Genomic DNA, 27319 nt, shown 5'->3' on the forward strand with positions numbered 1-27319 from the left:
AACTGATACAAGCTGACTAGATGGTAAGTTAGTTTTTACTAGATAGTATTAAATCAGCATTAGTGAATAATGTTAAATATTTCCCTTAATTATGTTTTAAATTACTTTCAACATAGAAACATGAGTATGTATTTACAGTATTTGAATCTCATAAAGCCATATCTTGCACCTGTGTTGAGATGTTAAATATAATATTTGTGGGAACCTGGACTTCAACCAAAAAAAACACAATTTTGTCATATATATTTTGATAATTGTCAACTACTACCTGAGAACATCTTGTTTTACATGTTCTTGATGGCAAAAGCAATGCTTTCCCACAATCTTTTAACCTCCCAGCCATATGCCACCAATTTTAATATAAAAATTGACAGCCCGATGAGTCAGTCATCACCAGTTCCTCAAGCAGGTCAATCGTTTGTTTGTGTGCCTCAGTTAGTCCTTTCAGAGACATCAATTTATTCTATTGCCGGATACATTGGCTCTGCATCAATGGATATTTTCACAATCTCCACAGATACTTCATCCTTCTCGTGTATGATCATATCTTCTACGATGGATTTATAGAATACAAACTATCTTCGAGAACTTTTATCTTATCAACCCAGCCTGCAACCACTCCTCTAGAAGGTATTTATCCTTGCATGCTCTACTGTAAATGCTCTCTCTTGTGACCACCTATGGTATATAGGTCAGTTATTTCGACATACTACAATGTATATATCATGTAAACCTTTTTCTTTTCAAATAAACAGTTATTTGTTTGTTAAACTTAGTATCTCAGTGCATTACTTTTTTCGCACTGTCTCATAGATCTCCACCTGGAATCCAATCGCTCAAGCACACAACTGCTCGCAAAACATAGTTTCTAACAAAAAAAAAATTTACCATCATGACTTCTGTGTCGAATGGGACACAGTGGTGTCATCCTGACATGGCATCGAAAGATGACGACCTTCCAGTCACATATTTACACAGTAATTGTATTTGAAAGAAACTGTATTTATGCTTAATATTTGTATATATGTAAAAAAATTCTTAGCAATCAAAAGATGTGGTGAAAGTTTGAGTCTTGCCTTAAATTGTAGTTAGTGATTATCATTACCTGCATTGTAACCAATCTGTCGTCAACTGTTACTTCTTTCGTTAAGAAATCTGCACCTATTGTGGCTTTGTACTGATTACTGAATTTCTTATTGACATACTGATTCATTAAGGATGTTTTTCCAACTCTGAAATGAATATTAAAAAATAATATAAATTCCTATTTAATAAAAAAAATATATTTAAATAGCTATTATTAATTTGATACAGTTTTGGCAATATAAGAAATTTTCATTTTAATTTTTGAATAAATTTAATAAAAATACAGTAGTGTGCTATTTAATAAACTAATAAAAATAAATCTCTTATCTACTCTTTATATTAATACTATATATAAAATGCTTTAAGTATTTAAGTATTAAAAATCACATTTTTTTTCTGTTACAGAGATAGAAATAGCAGCACCATTATTGATGAATTGTCAATAATTGATGAATTGCCAAAATTTTCAAACAAGTGAGGGCTAAGCAAAGCAAAGAAGTCATTTAACCTAATGGAGGAAAAGTAAAGGGAAGAAAAGCAGGTAGGGTAAGGCAGTTGGACTAAGAGGGAAAGTAACAAGAGGTTGGGATAAACAAAGCAAACAGATGTGGGAGCTTTGGGCTGCTCACCTTGAAGGAGGTTGAGTGAAGAGAGCAAAACAAAGGAAAGCAAAGCGAGTGGAGGTTGGCTTCACTAAGGTTAAATCAACATAACAAAAATTTTGTGATGATCTATATTGGAAACAAATGGATAAAGCTCATAGAGCAAGTGATGCAAACCACATAACCATGAAACAATGTTTTTCCATGGAACATTAATTATAAAACATCATACTTGACTGATTCAAAAAAAGAATATTTTTTTTGTTATGGAATCTGAATGTTGTTCTGTGTTCAAACTTTGATGGAGAAAATCCAAAAGAAAAGTTTTTTATGTGTGATTTAAGTAAAAACTGTTTCTTTTAATTAATTTGAGTATGGAGGTAGGTGCACTTTGGAACAGATCTGAAATAAGTTTACATTACAGAATCCTTATGCAGAATTAAAGATATAATATATTGAAATTCTTATGAATAGTTTATACTGGGAAGAAGTGAGCAAAACAAGTATGGAGATGGGCCACTATACTCAACCAAGGAATAAATTCCCTAGTTCTATACAAATGAATTGTTAATTTGAATTAACAATTATATTTACCAATTATAGATATGTCAGCACTCTTACACACACATTAGTAAATATGTTGCCACTACATAATAGCAGTTAAAAATAGCCAAAATGCTAAATGACAATGGAGTAAATATAAAAAATTTTAAATCTATCATTATATAAAGTTTTTCAAATAGTCAAAATTTGTTTTATTCATAAAACATTTTCAAACAAAATTTATCAGCAGTGCTATTTGATTAGAATTAAAATATTTTTACTTAAGTAACTGTTCTTGTATGAATAAACTATAAAAGAATATTTTGTTAAAAATAAGTCATCTGTTATGTCATTTTGTTTTCTTTAGTCTTTTGTTTGGACATTTTTTTTTCTTTCACTCAGATTTTCAAGTTCAGTCTTTGCCCATCTGTTTATATATTCTTTTGAACTATATACCAAGTGAAATTTCACTTTAATTATTTTGAAAGTGTAATCACATCAGTTACTTTTGTCCTTTATTTTTCCATGCATTATTTATTCTCTACACATCTAAAATCATATTTTAAGCAGTAATTTAAACAATCATACACTGAAAATGTTAAATTGTCCTTTCGTTTAAAAGTTTTAAAATATTTTTATAAAATTAATAATAATAGTAAAGTTTACTTACCCACTGTCTCCAAGTATTATAACTTTTAGTAATACTTTCTTTCTAGATGACATTTTATTAATTCTTAATTCTGAAAATACAGAATAATTTTAAAAGTTGCAATATGCATTCAAATTTGTCAGTAAATGAAAATAAAAATTTTGTTAACAAATATTTCAATTCATTCTAATTGTATTACTAATTTTTAGTTAATTCATCTAATTTACAAAATGAACATTACATCATATATATATATTATAACTGATTATAAAATTATTACTCCACTATCTTATGATAATTACAAATCCTGATTATGGACAGATTATTTTGATTATCTCAATTATAACAGACAAATAAATTATCAGACAATATTCATAAGATAATTTTAACTTCTATTGTTATCAAAACAACATATCTAAGAGCTTTACTACCATGTTTCCCCGAAAATAAGACATCCGCAGAAAATAAGACCTAGCACAGATTTTGCTGAATTGCGAAATATAAGACCTCCCCCTGAAAGTAAGACCTAGCGAAGTTTTTTTTAGTTGTAACGGTCATCGACAGATGGTTGAAAGTAGCCGTTGGCTTTTTGAAAGTACAGCCACTGATTGGTCAGCAGACAATTACGCCACACGGCATGATTTGCATAAGACTATGGCTTGGGAATCACAGATTTGCATAGTGCTACGGTTCAGTAAGCACTAATTGGTCATCGAGTCCGATGTTGACGCTATAAAAAAGCGACAGTTCGACACACCTGATATACGTCACTCTCGTCTAAGTTCGACTTGGGAATTTTTTTGTTCAATAATAAATGTGAATTCTTCTTCCTGGAAAAAATAAGACATTCCCTGAAAATAAGACCTAGCGCATTTTTCAGAGCAAAAATTAATATAAGACACTGTCTTATTTTCGGGGAAACACGGTAAAAATAAATCATCATCATGTTCTTTACCATTAACAAATTAATATTCATAAAACGTTAAATTTTTATTTCCTATAATAGTTTCAATAACATTTAACAAATAAATATATTAATAAATCATCAACAAATTTCTTTAATTACAAACATTTTTTAAATCTATATTTTAATTAGTGACTTGTATAAGAACTATTTAATTTTAAATCTAAATAATCAAACAATTCAAAGATGGAAAAATATGCTAATCCTTTTTGACATTTTTGACTTGTCTTTGACAATTCTGATGACAAATTCATATACCGGTATTTGAGCAACCAATCAAATAATCTGCTAGCTATCCCATCTGGTAATTACCAAGAATTCTGGGATACTTTTGCAATGACATTTAAAGCATCTAGCTTTCTAGATTCTCAGCCCATTCCCAGAAATTATGCAATGTTAAATCAGGGTTTCTGATAGTGTGTGCACATACACATCATGATTAACAATTCAGAATTTTGGTCATATGCATAGTTCGCACTCACTAATTTTGTCTACAGGTACATTCCTAAACTCAATATTTTTTAAAAGCACTACAGCTGAATGTTTCTAAAGTTAAAATTAGTTACATTGCTCTTATAATACTGTAAATTAAACTAATTTTTGCATCATGCAGAATAAAATTTTTTTCTGTTGAAAGCACAAACTGTTGAGAGTGACATAGCAATAATTAAACTGATTACAGACAATTTAAATTATTATATTATTGACAGAATATGATCAGGTTATGTATGGAATTGATTAATAATAATATAATTATCTTTAACACTTAATAAAAAGAAAGATAATTTTAATTTGTTGAGTGAAATTAAAATATTACTTTATTGGAACGTCATCAATCAGCAGAATCTTGATAAAATGTACCAAAATGTTACAACAGTGCTTGTTTCCAAATAATGCACTTTGAACGATGTTGAGTATAAGAACACAGTATTTTTTGTCTTTCTTCAAAAGTGCCAAGTTCAAAACTTTGTTTTTAATATTAGCAGAGACTGGCTGCTAATAAGTACACAATATAGTCTGCATTATATTCCTCTTATCTTGTAATATAAATTGTATTTGTTTTTCATTACAGTTAAATATTTTTAAGAATCAGTATATATTAAAAAAACAAAGAATTGTTTAAAATTAATTACATTAATTAGTTATGCATGAGACATATTTAGGATAAAACATTTGTAGAATATAAAAAAATTTTTAATCAAAAAATTAAACATTAAAATATAAAATAGAACCATATTGTAACAGAACTGGATGCACTACCATTATCACCACCTGGAATAAGAATCATTTGCATCTCAAACAACTATAAACATAAAAGTAATTAAAGAAAATATTTAATAAATATATAACTACCATCAGAATATATACAGATTAATACTATCAGAAGAGAAGCACTCTTTGAGAGAGTACAACATAGTATGATTGTATATGGTTTATCACTGTACAATCATACTTTGTAAAATGACGTTCGTGGTTGCCACTTCAGACATTTATTATAAATATACAGAAAAATATCAAATCAAGTTTAATTTACTGTACTACATGTATCTATACTTGATATCCCAAAACACATACACAATAAGAGAGAGTTGATAACTGTAGACATGTCATGTCGCCTACCACATTCAAAATGTTGCGAACCACAGCTCTGCCAGCATTTGTTTCTGACATTAGAATCCTTCATAAAACAATGCTCTTATCAACCTTTACCACCCCTAAATTTATAGCATGTCAAATATTAACAGTTTGCATATTTGTGTTTGTGTATTAACCTTTGACATGTCAGAATGTGATTTGATGTTCTTACAAAATTTTTTTGACATTTCCTCCAACATTTTTGAAATCCTCATTGTTAACTGTGCTAAAGGGAAGAGAATATCTTCCTTGTATACCAAAGATTGGTGGATACTCCGTAAATTTGATGCAAATTTAAAAATTTTAAAAATGAATTCACTGCTTGACAGTTAGTATTTTTTCATCTTTGACAATTTCTTTACTTAGATTTAGATATACATTTTTAATTTTACATTTAATTTATCTTCAGGTTAAGGAACAGCCATACTACCAATTATGTTACATCTATTGATCTATATATATAAAATTGCTTGTCCTGACTGACTGATTCATTCACTCACTGATTCATCATTGCCCAGAGCAAACCGCTGAACCTAAAGAGGTGAAATTTGGTACACAGTTAGGGTACGTCATGAAAACGCTCACTAAGAAGGGATTTTTCGAAATTCCCCCGCGGGGGGAGAGGGAGAGGATTAAGGCTTAACCGGAAGAACCGCTTATACTGCACTATTTTAGACGCAATTTTTTGTTTTTTATCTGTGTTTTAGTAGGGTATACCATGGAAATGCATGCTAAGAAGGGATTTTTCGAAATTCCTCCTCGGGGGAGAGGGAGAGGATTTAGTCTTCATCGAGTACTTAGGTGTATTAAATTAATAACATTTCAGACATTGTTATAAATATTTTTATCTATTTCGATTTTAAAAATGTTCAAACTGTTTTAAATTCGAATTTGTTATTGCATATTGGTTTTGTATGCGTTTTAGTAGGGTATGCCATGAGAATGGACACTAAGAAGGGATTTTTCTAAATTCTCCCGCGGGGGGAGAGGGAGAGGATTAAGCTTAACCGGAAGAATGGCTTCTACTGTACTATTTTAGATGCGATTTTTTGTTTTCAACTACGTTTAGTCTTCATCGAGTACTTAGGTGTATTAAATTGATCACATTTCAGACATTGTTTAAATATTTTTATATATTTCAATTTTAAAAATGTTCGAACTGTTTTAAATTCGAATTTGTTATTGCATATTGGTTTGATTATAGAACGATTGTAAACGTTCCAGAAAATTGATCAAATTGAAAATAGTTCGTTTGATTCTCGGCAATTCTCATCATTCTCAGCAGTAGGTGTTATATAACAATTACTATGATTGTTGAAATACTGAATATAAATGGGGTTTGCTTGCAAAATTTTCGCGGGTGAAGTCACGGGTAACAGCTAGTCTGGACTATATAACCATAGATTGTTGTCACTAACTGGGGAGCATCACTCAAATATAACCAGTCTGAATTAATCAACAGCCAAATTTTCAACTACATTTAAACTAATTTATTTTAATAAATTAAGTAAAATTTAATCTAAAATGTAGGTGGCCATGTTGTTCTCTTGTAAGATTAATAATTAGCAAATTATCATACATATAAAAGAAAAGATAACGCAAAGGTTAATAAATAAAATTTTAAAAAAATTTTAAAGCGTGAAGTTTAGTCACAGTAAAACAAATTTTAACTTTCAATTTTTCACTACTGAAACACCAAAATTTTGAGTCAAAGGCAGTCAGTCATTCTGCATATGTAAAGACTAAGATAGCTACAGCAACTATCAAATACAATGATTAAATCAATTAAAATCTACTTATATTAAAACATTAAATTATAATCATTATTTATTGAACGGCATTTATTATTTTTAGATCATTATCTATATCTTGTGTATATTTCATATTTGATAATGAAAGTGTCACTCATTTGGAATATTTATCTTGCGATAAAACTTCAAAGATACAGATATCATATGCAAACATTGATCACTGCTAATATAAATATATAACAAAATTACTAAAATGAATAAATATTACCTTTCAACTTTAATTTAGAAATATGTAACAACATTAACAATGATTTTGAAAAATATATTGTATTTAAGTATATCTGTTTGGAACTACAAACAAAATCTTAGATCTATGATATAAATCATATGACATTGTACAGTGTACATAGTGACAAACACTTTCATCTCAAGTTACATCCGAAACAAATAGTAAAACCATTATCTTGTGTTTATCTATAATACTAATTGAATATTATGGAAAAAATAGAAAACTAAGTTATTTATTTTTCACGTTAAAAGGCGTTGTATGTATGAATGAAGATCATAATTCAATACTTTAGATGTATCTTTGAACCCAATCTTTTTTTTTTACTTGAATCTGCTATGTTATTGAATAATTAAACAAATGTAATGATAAATAAAATGAACTGTAATAATTATGTATTTGCATTTTTATAATGAATTTATTTACAATAAAAGAATCTCTTCTTCATTTTTATAGTATGATGTCATTCATGCTTAAATTTTAAGTCATTATACAGAGTATAAGGTAAGAACTGACTTGCCTTATACTCTGATTTTGTAGCCTTGCCTTAAGGCTACAGAAAGTCAGAATATAAGGAGTATAAGTCAGAGTCTGTAGTCTTGAGGCAGCAACAAGATTTTAGCAAGATAAACTTTTGTATTCTTTCTGACAAGTTAAATCTGATAATCTTTGAATGTTACTTCATATTTTAAAAAAGTTTTTACAGCAGAAAAGAGGGATATTGATTGGCTTGCCTGTAGTGGAAAGTTTAGCAGAATTAGCGAGTGGTTCAAAAGATAGACTGAAATACAGTCAAACCCCAATTAACTGAGGTTCCACATTATTCAAGGCAAACTAGTAAGTGACTACACTGCTGCTCTTATACTATAATACACAAAAGAAAGCTTAAACAATAGCATGTATTAGAAAATGATTTGTTTCTTCTTTTTATCTCTATGTCCTTACTGTTTTACATGTCTGTATATATATTGTCTATTTATACCATAGTAGTAATAGAACTTATTATACTGGTGTAGTTTCTGATTAGCAAAGAGTGAATTTCAGTCAAAACAAAATATCTTTATTTTTATCTGTACACGCTTTTTGTGTTTCGGACCTGAAGGCCCTCTTCAGCAAGTTTACATTATTTTCTTTATTGTCCAACATTAATACAACACAATACTGACAAACTATCAAAAAAAAAAAATCATCATAACATACCTATCTTAACATTTTTAAAATAAAGTAATTTATTTTTATATCATCTTATTTCTGTAAAGTTTTGCTTATACTCACAGCAAACTCAGCATTGGTAATTTTACACCTTATACAGTCAACCCCCCTATAACGTGGTAAATATGTTCCACTTTATAAGGATTTCACGTTGTAGGAACCTTAAATACATGAGCCAATCACAGCCCGACACGTGTGCAGTTTACAGACTACGGCTATTTGAAAGGTTTTCTTCCATAAAATTAATTGATTCTAGACTTATTTGACTCAACATTTCCAAAACACGTATAATTTTTTGGGAATAATCCATATAAACTATGCTATAAACAACAAATTGTAGGATTACTTACCAAGTGTGCACCGTTCGACGACGCCATTGCTTAAGCTTGTTTTCGTCACAGAGTGGCGCATTGAACAGCAAGCACGTTTTCTGATAAGTTATTTTTCTTCAAAAAATTTGCTGAACTTTGAGACATCATTAATAGAAATAATTTTTATGGCCATTGAATAAGAAATGTTTTTTTCACAAGAATTGTATAAAATTACAGTACTGTATTAGACTTACAGTACCTAATTTATATACTGTACAGACGATAGTAAACTCAATTTACCCGCCTAAACTCTCAGTAGCGTGTAAGTAGTTTGGCTGCTCGTCCACTATTGGTCCAGATTCGACCAATCCTGTCGCGCCACGAGTCAGCGATGGCATTTTACTGCATTTTACAAGTCCCTTTTAGCGTCTTTATATGAATATGGTCGCAATTTTTTTGCTGCGATATACGAATCCACATTATATGAACCCGCGTTATGGGGGGTCAACTGTAATTTGTTTTGGTTACTTTTTATCATTTAACTTCAATGTGAGACAAAACATGACCAATTTATATAAATACTGTTTGATTCAGTAGATGCAGATACAAGACTGCTGCTTTGAAAACTCTGCTGAAAAGAGCAACACTTTTGTCTCCAATATATGTCTTTAGAGATAGAATTAAATCTGATAGGGAAACTGATGGAAGAGTATATGTAATGAAGTCAGAAAAGTTTTCTCAAGTTAAGAATTAGGTTAAAAAAGAACCAGAAGTGGAAAATGTTTTGTTACACCATAGATTTGTGGGAAAGCTTTTATAGAGCACTAGAAAAAAACAACAACAAAACAAATAAATGTGAAGAAGAATCCCATATTTTTTTATAGGATTAATAATAATAGGAGAGAGACCCAAGACAGAAGGCTGAGTTTATATGATACCAGTAGAAGAAACATTGAGAAAGAAAAGATGCTATGTGGGTGCAACATAGAAAATTAATACTAAAGATAAGACCTAATAGCATTTTGAAGACTGCAAGAAAAGAAGAATGATGACTGTTTTGAAGAAAAGTGTGGTTGTCAAGTGAGAGAACACATAGTTGTTTGAAAAGAAAAAACAAAAAGAGAGGTATCACAACAGTGGAATATGGATCTGAAGGAAAAGTCTAGATTCTGAAACAGTGAATCTGAAGGATGAGGAAATGCTATCAGAAGCCTGGAAGTGGATTGTGTGGCACAAAAGTATAAACAATTAGAGAATAATGTATAGTAAAGATTTAAAAGGTTTGTGGGAACCATGAAGGTTGCAGGAGATAGAAACAGCATAACATATAATAATAAAAAATATTGAAGACTTAAAAGTAGAAGTATGATTTTTATGCAAAGGAGAACAGTCTGGAAAATGGCACCCTATTGGAGTTTATTATTATTATTATGTTTGAATATTTCTGACTTGACAAACTTTACAATTTATTTGAATGACCTTGATAATAAGCATAAATTCTAAATTATCAGACTGGTTTCTCCAGTAAAGTAGTTTTTGAGATAAATTAAAATTATTTTTTACCAATACTATTACTAAAGTTACTACTGGTTATAAATTCATAAATCATAGAAGTCCCAACTGTAAAAATTTCATATTGATACTTCATGACTAATAAAGACACTTTTTCCAAAACATTTGATCAAACATATCTTGAGAAAATATTTTTAAAATTTTCCATCAAGATCATCATTGAGAAGTTTCAGAAAAGTAAGTGATCATAATTAAAGAGAAGGGATATAACTATTGGAGAAATCTCAACCAAATTTAATACAGATACTATCTCAGTATAGTTTCATTTTTCAAGAAAAATTTTTCTTTAAAAGGACTGACAAAACTTCCAAAATTTCTTAAATGCCAAACTAGCACTGCTGTTTCATCAATAGAAAAGCTTATCCAGTAAGGAACAATAAGGTAAAGCAAAACCTAACTGTTCATCTGTTTAAGAATTGTAAAGTTCAAAACATTGCAAAACAAAAAGAACAGGTTAAAGTCCAGTTATGTGGACTGTCATGGCAGCTCATCTCTGATTCCAGCAAAGAAAAGAAAGGAAACAGTGGAGACGCACGTTCTAACCTATTCTAATAAATTACCATAATTATTACCAATCAAATTATTAGAATAGGTTAGGTTAGGTTAGAACGTGCGTCCCCACTGCTGGAATCAGAGATGAGCCGCCATGACAGTCCACATAACTGGACTTTAACCAAAGAATGTTTTACAATATTTGCAACAATTTTGAATGCACTCGCTAAAACTCAATGTTTTAAAAAAGCACATTCAAAATTAAGTGAACCTGGACTCAAATTATGATAGCAAAAGCAATTTAAGATAACTCTTTTCCATTCACTCACTTCCTTTAACATACTAATAGCCTATTATTTGTTAGAACACTACTACAATTAAACTTTTACCAAAATAGATTTACTCAAATAATTTATTACATCAATTTTAAATAGAATATAAAATTGACATCCTGTAAAACTAATTTCAGTATATTTGAAATTAATTTTAGTTTATTTGAACCTCACAAACAACTTACTTATACCAAAAAGCCATTTTTTCATCAAAATGTCCCGAAATGCAACCAAAACGAAAACGATCGCGACATAAATTATGAATTGAAAATGATGAAAGCGTAACAAAAAATATAATAGTCGAGAAGAAATCGCAATATTTTCGCCAATAAATACGATCTTTGGCTTTAAAACGTAATTTAAAATAAATAATATCGTTTATGGTACTTAAATTAATCTTAACTTAATCGAAAAATGAGAAAATCAAAAGTTATAATTCACCAGAACTCACCAAAACACTAGAAGCGATTTTAAAGGAACAAAATGGCGCAATTAAAATAGAATGACGTCATTCGGAATATATCCAACAAAATATATAGGCGCTCGATAAAAATCTTGTTTATTTTATTCCATTCAAATTAATTCATTAATTATTAATATAAGAATAAAAATAACTTTGACCATGAAATTGCCTTCGGCTTACAAATGATGTAATCGACGAATCGTCTGTTCCGTTCTTGTTTAATTTTTTTATTTTTTGAATTTTATTAGTTTTGTTCTTCGGATAATATTGCAATGTCTCTATCACACGCTACGCCTGTAGGGTTGAATTTTTTCTATATAAAAATTATAATGATTAAGTATAATATTATATTATAAGTATAATATCCTGCTTCTTGTTATTCCGCGCTATTGCAGTAGACACTACGAGAGCCTTTATTCAGAGCCAACGTGGGTTCGGTCATGCCCATAATGGGTTGATGAGAAATATGGCCCGTCATATCTGGTCTGGGACAAACCACACAAGAAAATTTCCTGGAATTCTCGGTCCGAATCTAATCCCGGGTTCTGGGAACCCGAGATTAGATTCACGAGAGAACTTAACTCATAATGGGATTAACCAGCATGAATAAGAGATGAATGTGACGCCTTTGTAATATCCAAAATTATGGAAATTTTTTGTTTTCTACTTTTAACTCTTTCCGCCCTGTGGGCACTAAGACGGCCCTTTTATCCATATACATCGTGGTTACGACTACACCCACAATGGTCGTTGGGGTGGTGAGGGACGGGGCCCAACATATCCGGGACAAACATACCATGAAAAATTCTTATGGTTTTTCGATCCGTCCGGATTCGTTTCCGGGTCCGCAGATTAATAGACGGCCAATGTTCGGCCATCCCCCATCGAGCGGCTATTTAATCAATTAGGGTCAAAGTTGGAAATTATGCTGAGGAAAAAAATTAGTAGGTGAATTGGAAGAAGAAAACAATACGTAGAAAAAATGTGTGAATAATTCACAAAGCGTATATGTTGAAACGTCCCACGCAATGATCCTGCCACACAACGAAGAGAGAACTTGAAAACTAACCGGAAATGTTTCACAATAAAAAAATATTTTGTAAATTAAAAATTTAGACATTCTTCCTGACTTTCGTGAATAGTTTGAAATAAAACTTTATCATCTTTCATTCATATTGAGAACTGTTGAACATGAAGTCATTCGTAATGAGTAATACTGACGCAAGTCTGTTACACAGAAACTTGAATAAGAAAAAACTAAAGAATGAGAAATATACTGATTATGACAGCCGGTCTAGCGATTAAGGTGTCGGGATAATTGTTGACCTGGCCACAATGAGCTTGATAAAGTGCCCATAAGATGGAGAGAAGAAAAATATACAGAAATAAATAAGAAAACCGTTTCTTCACATTCCGCCTTCTCTGTCTATAGCCCATCAATGGTCGAATGAATAAAATCATTGGCGCACTTAGAATTTAATCTTCGGGAAACCGAGGTTGAACGGATGAAAAAATTTTAATGCAAATTTGCTAATTTATAAGGCCCACTAGTGGCCAAGCGGTTCTGTTTCCTGAACACTGGGAGTTGTTTTATGGGTTCGAGCCTGGCCAGGACGGGCTGGCCACGTGGAGTTTTCTGGATTTTCTCCATGTCTGTAAAGCCCGAATAGGGGCCAGTTACTTTTAAAAAGACCTGCCGGAAAGCATCCTCTAGGCAGATCGCCCAAGTGTTGCGTTTCCATAACAAAACAAAACAGATAATTCATAAATAGTGTAAAAATGGAAGATACGACACAATATAAATAGAAAAAAATAAATTTTAATTGGGAAAATATCCTAATATTTTTTTTCCTTTTCTTCAGAAAGTGCCATGGCCCCTTGGACCCTTCTCGGTGCTCCACTGGATAAAACCACTGAAAACTGATAGTTGATCTTGGGTTCGCGCCTGACCAATGAGTTGGCCAAGTGAAGTTTTCACGGTTTTTCACATATGTACAATATGTGATACCTAAATAGGGACTGGTTTCCCATAGAAGGTCCTCCCGAGAATTACCCTCAAGCCTCGGAAGGTCGCCTGGGTGTTGTGTTGCCTTATTCTATCCATCCTTCTCTCTGAAACAATTTTCAGCGTATAAATCTTTAATGTTACTTTAATGAATATTACTGAAAATTAACATTTTATATTGGAAGACGTGTAAAATATAGTTATTTGAAAATTACAAAATTGATCAACGTCATACGTCGTCATCATTATTTCCCTTCTCGTGAATTTTGAGCAAAATAATTTTGTCCAATTTTGTTAAAATCTTATATTTATCTTTCTTGCAATTTCATGAATTATCCTGAAAATTTGAGATTTGCCCATTTTTAATTAAAGAAAGCGTTCATAGAATCTTTTCGTAACAATAATAATTTTATACAGAAATAGATTTATTATCCAGAAATTTAATAATTTCAATAGATATTATTGCTTCATCTGAAAACTTGTCAAAATACTACTTTTTTGGGGGGACTCTTTCCGTTCTGTGGACATTAAAAACGCTTTATTCCAGGCTTATCGTGTATTCGATCAGGCTTATCGTGTATTCGATTCGTGTAATGAAGCGGCCCAAGTGTAAAGGACAGAACCCAATATATCCGGGACCAACCACTCATGAAAAAATTTCCGAGGTTCTTCGTCTCGCTCGGATCCAATCCCAGGTCCCTAGAACTGTAAACTGACATCTTAACCGACTCGACCATCCAGCCGAGTATCTAATTTGTTAGTGCACAAGAATAGTGACACAACTAAAAAAAATAGATCTTCCAGAACAGCCATTTAAAAGTTTCTTTATTTCTGCAAGGCTTAATTAAAATTTTCAAATCTTTATTTCCAAAAAAGGTTGAAAATTTTAAAAATCCAAGATCATGACAAAGCCTTGCAGAATTTGATTTTATGTTTTCAAAACATTTTATTTTATATTATGTAAAAGGAGACCATATTTTAAGCTCTAAGCATACGAAGAGCTAGGCAGATGGTCGAAATAGTTAAGGCGTCAGTCCACCGTTCTAGGGAACTCAAGATTGAATTCCGGCGAGTAACGCCAGGAATTTTTTGGGCATATGTTCTGGACATGTCGGGTTTCGTCCCTCGTTACCCGGCCGTTCATTGTGGGCCTGACCGAACTCATAATGGGCTTGCTAAAAGAGCCCTTAGGGCGGAAAGAGTTTAAAAAGCAGGCAGGTCACTTTTTCTATCCAATGATCAATATTTTAATATTGTATTTAATAAAGGTAAATGCTTATAAAAGTAGTCTACATGTAAAACCAACTAAAAGTTTTATATTATTGTTCTTTAATTTATCGCACACTTCTAAATTTTTATGCTTTTCCATAATGAGTCTATATTTAAAAATGTTTTACTTGAAAATGAACTTAAATGCGCTGCTATTTCAAGTGTCTACACATAAAGAATATAATTTATGCGATAAAAAATATTTTTGTAGTTTTTTTTTAATAATAAAAACATTTGAGAATACGAACTAATGATATTTAAGAGATCGCTTCATTATTCAAAATAAATTCTTAGTAATGAAATAACTGACGGAGCAGGTTTTATATTACAATATTCTGCAAAGGAGGAGAGTAGTCGAGTAGAATTTCAAATCGGAGGCGTTATTATCTTTGAGTAACACGTGTTTATCGAATGAGTCATAAAATAACGTTTGTATTTTGAATAGTGACACACTTCGTGACATTATTTTATTCGTAATACAAACATTTTTATCAAAGTAAAAGTTAAAATGAAAAACTGTATTTTTTATTTAAAAATGATATCTTTTCGGGTTTATTTCGGATATTTCACCATTATCACTTTTTAAAAACTTGTACAGCCCTGTGGGCACTACGAGGTTTTTTTTGTTTTGTTTTTTTTTTAATCAGGCCTATCGTAGGTTCGGTCCAGTGGTGAGGGATGGGGTCCGACGTAGGCGATACGTCACTAACTTGAGTAATTAATGTAGCCTATATTCGTCGTGTCTCATAATAATTATGAAACCGTGGATCAATCCCTCGCCATATATATCGTTTATAATACTTATATTTTGTGCCTTTATTACTAATATACAACATTTAAAACTAGCATCTCTTTCATTTAAAATAGAATATAAATAATATTAAGCACAAGCGAATCAACGTTTGAAATTCTCGTAAGCAAACTTAGCCATGCTTTTGTCATCGATAATACAATTTTTGCCATAAAAGGCGTCGGATGGGAATGACATAAAAGTCACAAGCGAATGATAAATTTAGCTATTCATTGTTTGAAGTCAAGGTTTTTGAATTCTAATAATCACGAGTATAATGGACTCGGATCACGTGTGATTCGAGTCATTTCCGCTAGAGTTCGTGTAATTGTTTTTAAAAATAAATTTTTCAATTATCACTTTTAATATTCTAAAATTAATAACTATAATATTAAAAGTATAAATAAAATAGCATAAAAGAAATGAAATTTTCATAAAAGATCACTGGAACATGGAGGAAAGATGGAAGAACTGAATCCTTCTCTGCTTGGTTCTAGGGATTAGTAAGTAATTATTGATTTTTGCGTGTTGAAAAATTTGAACCGTTTCCAAATTGGCAACAGTTGTTTTTACAGGTGTCCAGTTTACAATGTTAAATTACGTTTAACTTCGTGTTATGAATAAAACACTTTACTGGAGTAAAATTTAACTTCCACGTGCTCGTCTGCTAAGACGTTTAATTTTTCGTTACAGCATGTTGAAATAAAGTCTACTTACAAATATAGAATTGGTATATTTCGAATAATAAAAGAGCCATAAATAATGCTTACTCGGAAAAGAAATAAGTAGAAAATTCATTAAATCTTACACAAAAACCAAAGCTATACGAGTGTAGTTTTAGGCACCAATATACAGTCGACCCCCCTATAATACTGTTGATAATTCCGTTTTATATGAATTCCATGTTGTAGGAGTCACTGCCTGGCACACGTATTTGTAAAATCTAAGTGACTCGTACAACATGGAATTCATATAAAACGGAATTATCAACAGTGTTATAGGGGGTCGACTGTAATGTAATTTACAGTATATTTTCGAACTTTAATAATATATAATAATTTTATTCAATTACGATGTGTATATTAATGAACAGTTTCAAATGACATAATGATATGAATTGATGTGAGACAGTATGAATAAAAAGGGCAATGTTGAAACTGGAATAATACTGTTGGTATGTCTTGTTTAGTTTGCCCTAGCTTTGTGTATTAAATAAAAATAAGACTTGCAGAAAACCAAGCAATATTTTTGAGTGTTTACAATCGTTAAATGTAGAGTTTGCCCTTTGTACCTGCAACACCTCGTATCCTTTATGATGAAATGCTTCTGCACCTTGCTCTTTATTTGCTCCCGCTGCTGCCCCGATCGAGTTTAAAACTAAACGGCATAAAAGAACGTTTCAAGCAGTCGACCACTAGATGAAACAGAAAAACATGCATGTCAAACTAATACTATGCTACATGAATAACTGAGGTAAAGAATAAAATTTAGTACCATTCTTCTTTGATCCTTTTTTTTTATCGAGCTTGTCGTGTGATTGTATGTGACGTGCAAGGAGCTGCTATATTGATATGATGGCTCCTTGAACAATCATGTTGTTAGTGATTGTGGATTATTGTGTTTTTACAGTGGCATACCTTCTTATGCTAACTCTTTGCAAGCCCTCGGCTACGCATGTGACCCATAATCGGAAATTTCTGGCTATGTCCCTGTGCTTTCAAATGACCGATTGACGTGAAATGATATATACTGATGTTGACGAATGAAATTCTGTCGGTTATAAAATAATTTTTTTGGACAATTTTATATGACTAATTGTTATCAATTGTTGCTTGGAGAAACAATTTTAAGTCTTCTATTGCTATCAAATAATGCATTAAAAACCACACCAAACTCCCAGTTATCCATGTTAATTACTGCAAGAGTATGCATGGAAAACACAGATCATTTAAAATAGCCCTCTTAACTTCATTTAAAACCTCTGAAGTTTTCTAAACTACAGTATATATATAGCTCAACTCCATTGTAACTTTAATGTAATCTAAGTGTGAGTCCCAAATTTCGTATGCTGAAATGTATATTTCGTCAATCAACATAAAATGTAGATTTCTTCTATTTTCAAAAATATCATGTAGACATTTATATTTAACATTTCTATGTATAATTCTTGCATTTTTCCAAATTACTTTATTTCAATTTTAGGACTAGTAGAATATTTTTTCAAATCTTTTCACTTCTCTCCCTTTGAATTGACAGTTGAGGGAGAAAAGAAAAGCCGAATGTTGTTTATGATACTTTGTCATTTTATAGTAATTCTAATATTTTGAAATGCATGGATAATCAGTTCACTGTATCTTTAAATTGATTTGATATATTCGAAATGTGAAGTAATATAAAATTAAATAATATGTAATATTACTGATAAACAGGCATTTTCCAAATGATATCATTTGATGTTGCTTAGTAAATGATTTCAATTGACATTACTAGCATGTATTCAGAATTTAAAAATGCGTAGACATTTGTCCAGAACTATATGACTCTATTAGTTGAATTGTATAAATATTAAGAATGTTAGGAGTTAAGGAGTTCTTTGAAATTTTAATCAAGATTAAATGTTTTTTCAAGATGTTTCATCTAATTGACAAATGTATTAACACAATATGTCTTTCATTGTATCTCTTCATTTCTCTGGCTTCTACTCTGTGGACTCTCTACTGGTGTCAGTCGTCATTATGTCATTTGAAACAACAAATGCTACATAGTCTGCTTTTCATGTGGCCTATGGAACCATAGCAATAGCATTGCTTTATCATTGAAGAAATTTTTAATTTATAAACATATAATTGTATAATTGAAAGTTAAAGATTCTGATTTTTTAGTAGGCTGATGTGGGTTAAGCTGAATGCAAAATCCAAACTTAAGACAAACTTGTAAAAGAATTTTAGAATAAATACTTTGATCTAATGTTTGGATTTTTAATATTTTTATTAGTCACTTTTTAAACTGTCTTGATTATTTATAACTCTATAAACTGACCAATTTATTATATCAATGCTTTAGATATTTATAATAATGGCAATTTTATTTCTTTTTAAAATAACTAAAACAATTATATAAATTTATTATTTATAGTTGGAAAGAATGTTATCAACAGGAACTAGAAAACTTCCAAAATAATGGAGATATTGGAGAAGTATGGTAAGATATTTGTAATATCTTAAAAATTCCAAATTATTATTAATATATTAAGTTTCATAATTGTCATAAAGTAATGTGATTTTGATTTATGCATAACTGAACATGGATTTTGTATATATCATCATAACAATTCTTGATATAAATTTAGGTTTGGCGAACGAAGTGTAATAAATGTTGTTCGATGGTTATCGAATTCAAATACTTTCTCTAGATCCGATCCCATTCTTGATATTGGATGTGGAAATGGTTTGATATTGATTGAATTAGTATGTATTTAAATTAATTTTTAATCCATTCAAAATAATTTTATAATGTTATTAATATAACAAAAATAAAATTTATAGGCAAAAGAAGGATTTACAAATTTATCAGGGATAGATTATGTAGAAGAAGCAATTCATCTAGCAAGGGCAGTATCTGCTCAGGAAGGTGTGAAAATTTCTTATGATGTAAGATTTATTAGTCCAATTATTTAAAAATTTTTGCCTTTGAAAGTTTTTTCTTTTAATGAATTAAATTAATTAATTAACATATGATGGCATTCAAAACGTTCCTGAAAAATGCAATAAAGTCAGCAAATTGAATTTAGCACTTTATTTTTTAACATGTATTCCATTTAAGTTAAAACATTTATCCATATAATGTTATCCACCTTTCTAAGCCCTTCTGGTAGAAATCAGTGCTCTTTGATTTTAGCTATTGTGCTACAAAACATTTCACTTGATCTAAGTTTGGGAATAAAAAAAAGTCTGATGGGACTAGACACAAATATGTGATAACAAGTTTCAACAAATTTACACTCCCATCAATTAATTATAAATATGACATTCTGTTTACAAATAATAACCACTTTCCAGGAACATTTTGAATGCTCCACTATTTCAAGTATAAAATACAGTAATGATTTATACAGTTCAGAACATGTAGTTTTAAATATTGATTGCTTTTCAGGTAGGTGACATTTTGCAAGAAACTCAAAATGAAATTATGCAGAATGAATATAAAGTCATTTTAGATAAAGGTGATTACTTTTGATATATTTAATACTTTGAAAATAAATTTAATAATATCATGTTATTTTTTTCATTTTTATTATTTTACATTAAATAATAAATAAATTTTGCACATGTTTTTAAATAAATAAGTTTACATTGAACATTTAGAATAAAATTTTATTTATTTTAAAATGTAAAAATTTTGAAATGATTAAGTATTGTATGAATATGCAAGTTTATGAAGAAATTCAAAGAATCAAAATGGTATTTATGAGAATGAGAACCAAGAACAATAGAAGGAATTCTGATTCTTTAATTTATGAAAATAGTTTATTAGAAGGAAGATGTTATATAGAAGTAAATGTTTCCAAAAAAGGACCATCAGAAAGAATTGACCATTGTTTTGATCATAATAGATATATATAGAATATCATGCTTAATATGAAATCCTGAGGAAGATCTCCTAAGTAGATCGAAAACATTAGAGGTTGCAATTGATTAATGAATTTGCAATTAATTATCCTTGAATTTTTTAAGGTTCAATTTGTTGCTATTGTTAAATTAATATGCCTCAATGTCCTTAATTTATTATAATCTTATTTCATCCACTAGTACGTATTTTCTATTAACAGGACTTCTTAAACTGGCTTTAAGGATACCGCAACTCAGTTTCACAGATTATAAAATTATTGTTTTATTTAATTTACCTGTTGTTGTTATTTAATTTACCTGAGTTGCAGTATCCTTAAAGCCAGTTTAATAAGTCCTGTTAATAGAAAATACATACTAGTGGTCGAAATAAGATTGTTGCTATTGTGTTTAATATGAAATTCTGCAACTTTTTAAAATGATCAAATTCTCTTCTTTGGATCAGTTGCAGCAATGTTTTGATTGCAGATCAAATATAGTTGGTCTGAGATAAAGGAAAAACTGTTATATCAGTGCAGTTTAGATTCTGATCAGTATTCAAATCTCTGCTTAAGTTGATCCACTGATTTTGGTAGATCAAATGTAGTGATCAGTGATTACACAAGGGAGAATGAAAGTTAGATAGTGATGATATGCTATTTTTGGAGAATTTAGAAACTGTATGTTACCTGTGATCTGAATGGAAGATCAAGAAACAAGAAGAGTCCTTTGAAGATCTTACAGATAAAGAGTTTATTTCCAGATTTCATATCACCAAAGCTATAATGCTGAAGCTGTAAACTGAGGTTATTATGAAAAGTTGGTTTTGTACATGTGTAAATTATAACTTTAAGTTTTAAAATAGTATTTTTTTTTGTCTCAGTCTGAGATATGAGACAAAAATATTCTGTTTTAGATTGAGGATCAATTGGAATATTCTTCAGACAGAAATCACTCAGTATAACCAATCAAATGTTGATAGCATCTCACTTTTATACCACTTTAACTTTTCATAAATAATAGATATGTATTATGGAACTTTTCAGTTAGTTGTAGCATATCTATTTGGGGTTGATAAAAGTTCTGTGTGCTGGAAGATGAGCAATAATCTGGAATACAAGGTATTCCAGATTATTGCTCATCTTCTGAAATATTCCCAGTTTCTTGCAATTACTTCAGACAGATTGTAAATTATGCAATTCTTCTTGGAAAGTTCAAATTTCCAGGAATTATTGGAGCTATCAATGGTACACATTTTATAATCCAATCTACAGGGGGTTCATTTCCAGAAGTGTTCTCCTTTAATGTATGGCTCAACTGTGACTTGGATTTTGATAATCAGACTGCTAGGATGTACAGAGCAAATGTTATCTACTGTCTGCCTACAACAAAATGACAATGTACAGTACACCTGCAAATTGCTAATGTGTGATGACTGAGAAAACATTTATTGCATCCCATATCTACCATATGTTATATTATATGTTGTATACTGCACTATTAAGATGACTAGCAAACTTAATGTATTATTTATTACAACTAAACACTTTACAAGAGAAGACACACATGGTGTACTCTATGACTGATAATGGATGACTGCTGGGGTAGCTGCTAGTGTCGCCACTAGTACATATTGTAACATCATACTGTCTAGATTTGGCACCCAGTGACTCTTTTGTATTCCCAGCAAAGTTGAAGTTGAAGTTGAAGTTATGGAGAATCTCTTTTTCCATTCACAACAGTAGTCACTGCCTCCAAAAGCTTTGTGGTCAGTTCTGAAGAATATCTCAAATATATATGTGTATACATATGTATGTGTATACATGTGTAAATATGTGTATACATATACATATATATATATGTATATGTATACACATATTTAACATGTTGACTGACAACTACAAGTTAACTCATAGGTGATGGTTTCTTTTAGGACATCACTTACAAATTATCTTTTGAAACATGATCTGGCCTATAGTGTCTGATGCAAACATACTCATAGGAAATAAATGTTAATAAAGTATAGTGGGCATCTGGATTAAGAATTTAAAATAATCATGGTGTCAGAATGGAATATTTATTTTGAGAAAAATAGAAAAATTTACACAAGAAAATATATAGTAGTAGAATATAAAATCAAAATGGTATCAAAAGAGTGATTTTAGCAATAATAGGTTGGTAGTCAATGTGTTAAAGACTGGCAGAAGATGACTAGATGCCAAGGGTTAAGGCTGCAGCCTACTGCTGTGGAATTCAGGATTGAATCCAGATGAATTAAAAAATCTCAGGAATTTTTTAGGAGTGGTCTATCCATATATGTCAAGCCCTGTCCCTCATCATCCATCTTGGTGCCCACAGTGCAAGCAAGATAAAAAAATAAAAGATGAACTAGTGGAAACTATGAAACTGAATTTAATGGTGCATTATTGGATAAGACTAGGGCAGTTGTTTTGTCCTGAATGATTATCATATGTGGGGGAAAAACACAATTTATTTTGACTTAGCATTGTATTTAAAACTGAAACAAGCTATTATTTATTGTGACATTGTCACAATTCTGGGTTGCAATTTTTCATCACAATGCTCTCGATTTTAGTAGTGTCTTGCCTGCTGTACTTCGTACTTTTCCTGTTAACAATTGAGTCATACTAGTCATCTATCTACATCCACTTAGGAGAAAATTTTTGAGTTGAAACCACATGATTTCTGGTTTTAACCAGTAATTCATATATAGTTAANAAAATCCAAAATAACTATTTTATTATATATAAAGTAGTCATCTTTGATTATTCAATTGTAAGAGATAATTTAGTTAATTAAATATATGATTTATCTTATTAAAGAAATACAACTAATAATAATTTATGTTTTAGGAACATATGATACAATTAGCTTAAGTCCAAATAATGCCAAAGAAAATAGACTTAAATATATTAGAAATGTATATCAGCTTTTGGAACCAGAAGGATATTTTATATTGACATCATGCAACTGGACTAAGGAAGAAATTTTAAGCCAGTTTACAGGTAATAATAAATTTTTTACTTGTTGTCAACTATATTTTAATTCACTTTCAGAAGAAATAAAGATAAACTAAATAAAGATACATTATTGTGTATCTTTAAATCCAATTTAGACTTCTTTTTTTAGGAACAAAAACTATTATTCTGAGAAAAATCCATCTTTAGTTGACTCTCAGTGATGATTGTGTAGTCCAAAATTGCTTGGACTAAGATTAAAAGTTAACTCCATAGATAAACATTAACATTAAGGTTTAGGCATACTCATGAAAACAAAGGAGTCATGAAATGCTTTAAAATTGATAAGAGTTTTCAGAACTTCTGTGTTTCACATTCAGATCTACTTGAAAATTCAACAAATAAACAATTTGAATTAGTGCAGCAGACATTCTATAGTGATTTAAATCAAAATGTTCATTTTTGAATATCTGTCTTTTGAATTTTCAAATGGATCTGTAATTTTTAATTACTATAAAATAAATAAATAATTAATTACTTTGACTCAAACACCTTATGCTTTCAAGAAGTAATATTTATTATTCTACAAACGTTTTCTACCTGCTCCACAGGTCATCATCAGGTATTTTTGAAACTCTTGGAATGTTCTTTGCATTGGTTCCAGGACCAAACATTTATGCAAAACAAAATTCAAATTTCTGTATCTGTTTAAATACAAAAATATAAATGATAAATAGAACTAATTTCAATACATGGATTCAAGTAAAGTAAATAAGATAAAATAAAACAAATAAATAAAGTAAATAACATAAAATACAATAAAAATATATATCCGTACAATAAACATAATTATATGGATTGAGTGCATGCTGTATAACCGATTATACCGGATATAGAAATTTGAATTTTGTTTCGCATAAATGTTTGAACCTGGAACCAGTGCAAAGAAACATTCCAAGAGTTTCAAAAATACCTGATGATGACTTGTGAAGCAGGTAGAAAACATTCGTAGGATAATAAATATTACTTCTCGGAAGCATAAGGTGTTTGAGTCAAGGTATTCAAAGAACCTGAGTGTTTATTAAATTAAAATAATTAATTGTCTCATTGAATTGGGTGAGCAAACAAAAAGTTTACTTTCAACGAATTTAATAACATTGCAAGTCAGATTTTGTGATGCTGTGAACAAATGCTTATTATTGCCCTATTTTACATGACAAGACACTTGAATATCGAACATTAGATAACGTTTAAAACTCCAAATAAGTAAATATGTTTTATAATGACTTATGACTTTATTTTACAACAATAACTTTTTTGTTACACAATCCCATGCACTGTACATTTAAATAATAATGAGCTAATACTACATTTGATAGATGACATGAATAAGTTAGCCAAAACAGACTTGTGGCATCACCAAATTCTCCACTTTTACTTCTTGTAAGTAACTTTTTCATTGCTCACCTAAGAATTTATTGTAATTTAGTGTTAATATTACAAGTAAACATTTTCTTTATTTGATTTATAATTATGCAGAGATGAATATTAATTACATATTTTACCAAAAAATTCAACTTTTAATATCATGATCTGATAAAATACAGTTAAATATATATCACTAATTAAATTTATTGTTTTAAAAAATGCAATTATTGTTACTATTTCAAACATGCAAAATCACAGTAGTCCTATAGTATATTCATTTCAGACACAGTAAATCTGAGGATAAGAACAGGCTCATCCTCCAGATTTACTGGCAATTCAGACTCATCTTACTGGCTGAAATTCAAATAGTACTTGTATAAAGGTTTCTGTTTCTACTAACTTGTTCCTTTTATTATTTACAGTATAAGATTCACTAAAAGTTTAAATTATTATGTCTTGTTCTTTAAGCAGTATGATTTAAATTTTTAATGAAGCTTATAAAAAATAAAAGGAACCAACTTTAGTAGAAGCAGAGGAAATTTAGTACAATTGCCATTTTGATATTTTTCTCTTCTGTTTGTTTTTTGAATTTATTATCTTCTGTAGCTAAACAAAGCATACAATAAAAGTTGTGAGTTTTAGTTGTATTTATTTGTGTATAATCTTAGTTATGATATAAAATATAATAGAATTTTAACGCTAAATTTTCATCTTTATTGATAAATATTTATAGCTTTTTATAGAACAGGGCTTCTTAAACTATGGGTCACGACCCCATTTGGGGTCACTTGGCAAAATCTTGGGGTTGCGAGATTTTAATGCAAAATATTGAAAATAATTTGTGAGAGTTTGAAAGTGAGACATGCTTTGTCATAGGTTTCATGAGTTGCGGTTTGTGTCACTTCTGGTGCAGCGAGACAATGATTCAGCAACCCTGATTGTAGTGTTAACTAGTATAGTGTTGTCGCTTTTCAGTGCATTTAGTTGTCTCTGTTCCATTGTAAAACAAGAGTGAACTGTGGTAGCACACCATTATTGTTTTTGCAAATTTGTATATATCTTTATTTTATATTTTTGGGTCGCGAAAAAAATCACAATTATAAATGGGGTCGTGAATAAAAAAAGTTTAAGAAGCCCTGTTATAGAATATTAAACATTTTATTTTATTTTAAAAAATAAAAATATTAAATTTGATATTTTTAAAATTTTGTATTTGAATAAACAATCATCTAGTCTAGTTATTTATTATTAACTTAAATACCTAATTATCAGATTCATTAGGCTACATCTGAGCTGCTAATTTAGTTAATTAAATATATGATTTATCTTATTAAAGAAATACAACTAATAATAATTTATGTTTTAGGAACATATGATACAATTAGCTTAAGTCCAAATAATGCCAAAGAAAATAGACTTAAATATATTAGAAATGTATATCAGCTTTTGGAACCAGAAGGATATTTTATATTGACATCATGCAACTGGACTAAGGAAGAAATTTTAAGCCAGTTTACAGGTAATAATAAATTTTTTACTTGTTGTCAACTATATTTTAATTCACTTTCAGAAGAAATAAAGATAAACTAAATAAAGATACATTATTGTGTATCTTTAAATCCAATTTAGACTTCTTTTTTTAGGAACAAAAACTATTATTCTGAGAAAAATCCATCTTTAGTTGACTCTCAGTGATGATTGTGTAGTCCAAAATTGCTTGGACTAAGATTAAAAGTTAACTCCATAGATAAACATTAACATTAAGGTTTAGGCATACTCATGAAAACAAAGGAGTCATGAAATGCTTTAAAATTGATAAGAGTTTTCAGAACTTCTGTGTTTCACATTCAGATCTACTTGAAAATTCAACAAATAAACAATTTGAATTAGTGCAGCAGACATTCTATAGTGATTTAAATCAAAATGTTCATTTTTGAATATCTGTCTTTTGAATTTTCAAATGGATCTGTAATTTTTAATTACTATAAAATAAATAAATAATTAATTACTTTGACTCAAACACCTTATGCTTTCAAGAAGTAATATTTATTATTCTACAAACGTTTTCTACCTGCTCCACAGGTCATCATCAGGTATTTTTGAAACTCTTGGAATGTTCTTTGCATTGGTTCCAGGACCAAACATTTATGCAAAACAAAATTCAAATTTCTGTATCTGTTTAAATACAAAAATATAAATGATAAATAGAACTAATTTCAATACATGGATTCAAGTAAAGTAAATAAGATAAAATAAAACAAATAAATAAAGTAAATAACATAAAATACAATAAAAATATATATCCGTACAATAAACATAATTATATGGATTGAGTGCATGCTGTATA

At 29.8% G+C, this 27319-nt stretch overlaps 2 protein-coding genes across 2 annotated transcripts; one reads left to right on the plus strand and one right to left on the minus strand.

Annotated features, from left to right (window-relative positions):
* Positions 1 to 22: 22 nt before the first annotated feature.
* Positions 23 to 11825, minus strand: LOC111637107 (ras-related protein Rab-7a-like). Its single transcript, XM_023382529.1, has 3 exons — positions 11621 to 11825; positions 2902 to 2971; positions 23 to 1232 (listed from the first exon to the last, which is right to left on the minus strand). The coding sequence occupies exons 1-3, from the start codon at positions 11643 to 11645 to the stop codon at positions 1046 to 1048; spliced, it is 282 nt and encodes a 93-aa protein (XP_023238297.1). The 5' UTR covers positions 11646 to 11825; the 3' UTR covers positions 23 to 1045.
* Positions 11826 to 15568: 3743 nt separating this feature from the next.
* On the plus strand, positions 15569 to 24476 carry LOC111637109 (EEF1A lysine methyltransferase 2-like). Its single transcript, XM_023382530.1, has 7 exons — positions 15569 to 15600; positions 16403 to 16465; positions 19098 to 19163; positions 19312 to 19429; positions 19508 to 19612; positions 20115 to 20184; positions 23440 to 24476. Exons 1-7 carry the CDS (start codon positions 15584 to 15586, stop codon positions 23661 to 23663), a joined length of 663 nt encoding a protein of 220 aa, XP_023238298.1. The 5' UTR covers positions 15569 to 15583; the 3' UTR covers positions 23664 to 24476.
* The last annotated feature ends 2843 nt before the right edge of the window (positions 24477 to 27319 follow it).

Source organism: Centruroides sculpturatus, unplaced genomic scaffold, assembly GCF_000671375.1.
Source record: "Centruroides sculpturatus isolate CEXI.00-Female unplaced genomic scaffold, Cexi_2.0 scaffold924, whole genome shotgun sequence".
Classification (NCBI taxonomy): domain Eukaryota; kingdom Metazoa; phylum Arthropoda; class Arachnida; order Scorpiones; family Buthidae; genus Centruroides; species Centruroides sculpturatus.

Coding starts and splice junctions, on each gene's coding strand:
- LOC111637107 (XM_023382529.1), bottom strand. CDS start 11,645: ATGAAAAAATGGCTTTTTGGTATAA. Junction 2,972..11,620: donor AAAATGGCTTTTTGGTATAA/GTAAGTTGTTTG, acceptor CTGTATTTTCAG/AATTAAGAATTAATAAAATG. Junction 1,233..2,901: donor ATAATACTTGGAGACAGTGG/GTAAGTAAACTT, acceptor TATTCATTTCAG/AGTTGGAAAAACATCCTTAA.
- LOC111637109 (XM_023382530.1), top strand. Junction 16,466..19,097: donor CTGCTTGGTTCTAGGGATTA/GTAAGTAATTAT, acceptor TATTATTTATAG/TTGGAAAGAATGTTATCAAC. Junction 20,185..23,439: donor TAAAGTCATTTTAGATAAAG/GTGATTACTTTT, acceptor TTTATGTTTTAG/GAACATATGATACAATTAGC.